At 51.4% G+C, this 2,500-nt stretch overlaps 1 protein-coding gene across 2 annotated transcripts in view; it reads right to left on the minus strand.

Moving 5' to 3' along the window:
* corin (corin, serine peptidase) overlaps nt 1-2,500 on the minus strand; it is a 15,610-nt gene that overhangs the window by 6,708 nt on the left and 6,402 nt on the right. The window contains exons 10-15 of one of the 2 annotated variants that reach the window (XM_068587423.1): nt 1,437-1,559; nt 1,253-1,366; nt 901-1,132; nt 609-751; nt 235-342; nt 1-73 (exon numbers count right to left, since the gene is read on the minus strand). The exon at nt 1-73 is cut by the window's left edge and continues 41 nt beyond it. In XM_068587423.1, the coding sequence (XP_068443524.1) occupies nt 1-73; nt 235-342; nt 609-751; nt 901-1,132; nt 1,253-1,366; nt 1,437-1,559 (793 nt within the window). Of the gene's footprint in view, nt 74-234; nt 343-608; nt 752-900; nt 1,367-1,436; nt 1,560-2,500 lie in introns of both variants that reach the window. The other variant, XM_068587422.1, reaches the window with a different exon arrangement.

Genomic DNA, 2,500 nt, shown 5'->3' on the forward strand with positions numbered 1-2,500 from the left:
CCGTCACAGATCATACTGGCTTTGATGCAGACTTTACTGCCGGGACACTCCCACAGAGCGCGCTCAGAGCAGCCTGCAGGGGGCGACGCCCTCATGCTGTTACTGACGCACTCTATGACTACTTCACATACTTTTACTACTTCACATACTTTTACTACTTCACATACTTTTACTACTTCACATACTTTTACTACTTCACATACTTTTACTAGACTTTTATTTTGAAAGTCTCACCACAGTTGTCCTCGTCGCTGTGGTCGTCACAGTCCAGGTGTCCGTCACAGCGTTTGGTTGCTAGGACGCAGCGACCCGACCGACACTTGAAGTGGCTGGGGGAGCACTCTGTTGCCAAGGCGACGCACCAACAACAACAACAACAACAACGTCAAGTTCAAGTCCTGAAATCAGGACAGACAGACAGACAGACAGGCAGACAGACAGACAGACAGACAGACAGGCAGACAGACAGACAGACAGACAGACAGACAGACAGACAGACAGACAGACAGACAGACAGACAGGCAGACAGACAGACAGACAGACAGACAGACAGACAGACAGGCAGACAGACAGACAGACAGACAGACAGACAGACAGACAGACAGTACCCTCCACTCCGTCCTCTGGCAGTACACAGGTGGTGTTTCCGGCCTCCTCAGGGAACTGGGTGCAGTCTGAGTCTTCAGGCCACTGCAATCCCACAATGCCGAGCACCGACTCACACTTCTCCTTCGCACTGCGACACAACGACCTGAAAAACAACTGAAGGACTAAATACCTCCAACACACACTGTAACTAACCAAAGAGCATGCTAACGAGATAACTAGCTAACACACTACCTAAACAGCTAGCGATCGAACTACCTAACTACCTAGCTAACGAGCTAACCAGTGACCCACCGGCAGGGCGGGACCCTCTGCAGGCTGAGCGGGTCACACTTGGGCACCAGCAGCGTGCAGGCGTAGAACATGAGGTACTGGTAGCAGCCGGTCTGGACCAGCGCCGGGAACAGAGACGCCTCCCAGGACACGGAGCTCTCCCTCTGGGACAGGTGGCCCAGGAAGTTAGGGAAGCTGGTCAGGTTGTAGGGCAGATTCATGCACAGCTCCAGAGTGATGGGCTCACAGCGCGCTGACACACACACACACACACACACACACACACACACACATATATATATATATATAAAGGCAGTGAGTTCAAGTATTTCATGTGACGTGTTCTGGTTCTTGCAGCTGAGTGGCGCCTCACTGCAGTTGTTGTTGTTGTGGGTTCGCGGGTCGCAGGCGGCGCCGCCCCCCACGCACACCGACGGACAGGAAGTGGAGATGCAGCTGGGCTGACCAGGAGGACACACACCCTGAGCTGGAACACACACACATCGTAAAGGAACCGAATGGGTGCAGAGATGGGCGAAGGCCGACGGATGTCTCACTCTGCTGTCCGCTGCAGTGCTCCTCGTCGCTGCCGTCTTTGCAGTCGTCCTCTCCGTCACAGCGGAACGCAGAAGGAACGCACTGACCGTTCCTGCACTCCAGCAGACCCTGACTCTTACAGGCTGCACACACACACACAGACACACACACACAAAGTCATGCGAGTTATCACAGCATGAATCACAGCCGGTGACTCAGCTGTGATTTTCATTCAGAGGAGGAAAAAAAACGAGTTCTGACATTTGATGAAGACGAGCGGCTCGAACAGCCTTCTTCACTCCATCGAGTCTCAAAGGAACTCTTCATTCTGAATATTGATGTATAAATGTTGAATAATACTTAATAAAACCGTCGGTGACTTCTCTTAAAAATTGTTCATAAACTTGAATCAGAAAAGTTCCAAATGTAACTGGGCGCTATGAGAGAGCCTAGTCCCTAAATGTAACTGGGCGCTATGAGAGAGCCCAGTCCCTAAATGTAACTGGGCGCTATGAGAGAGCCTAGTCCCTAAATGTAACTGGGCTCTATGAGAGAGCCTAGTCCCTAAATGTAACTGGGCGCTATGAGAGAGCCTAGTCCCTAAATGTAACTGGGCGCTATGAGAGAGCCTAGTCCCTAAATGTAACTGGGCGCTATGAGAGAGCCTGGTCCCTAAATGTAACTGGGCGCTATGAGAGAGCCTAGTCCCTAAATGTAACTGGGCGCTATGAGAGAGCCTAGTCCCTAAATGTAACTGGGCGCTATGAGAGAGCCTAGTCCCTAAATGTAACTGGGCGCTATGAGAGAGCCTAGTCCCTAAATGTAACTGGGCGCTATGAGAGAGCCTGGTCCCTAAATGTAACTGGGCGCTATGAGAGAGCCTGGTCCCTAAATGTAACTGGGCGCTATGAGAGAGCCTAGTCCCTAAATGTAACTGGGCGCTATGAGAGAGCCTAGTCCCTAAATGTAACTGGGCGCTATGAGAGAGCCTAGTCCCTAAATGTAACTGGGCGCTATGAGAGAGCCTAGTCCCTAAATGTACCTGGGCTCTATGAGAGAGCCTAGTCCCTAAATGTAACTGGGC

The sequence above is a fragment of the Clinocottus analis genome, unplaced genomic scaffold, assembly GCF_023055335.1.
Source record: "Clinocottus analis isolate CAN_PGR_092001 unplaced genomic scaffold, fCliAna1.0.p SCAF_21, whole genome shotgun sequence".
Taxonomy (NCBI): domain Eukaryota; kingdom Metazoa; phylum Chordata; class Actinopteri; order Perciformes; family Cottidae; genus Clinocottus; species Clinocottus analis.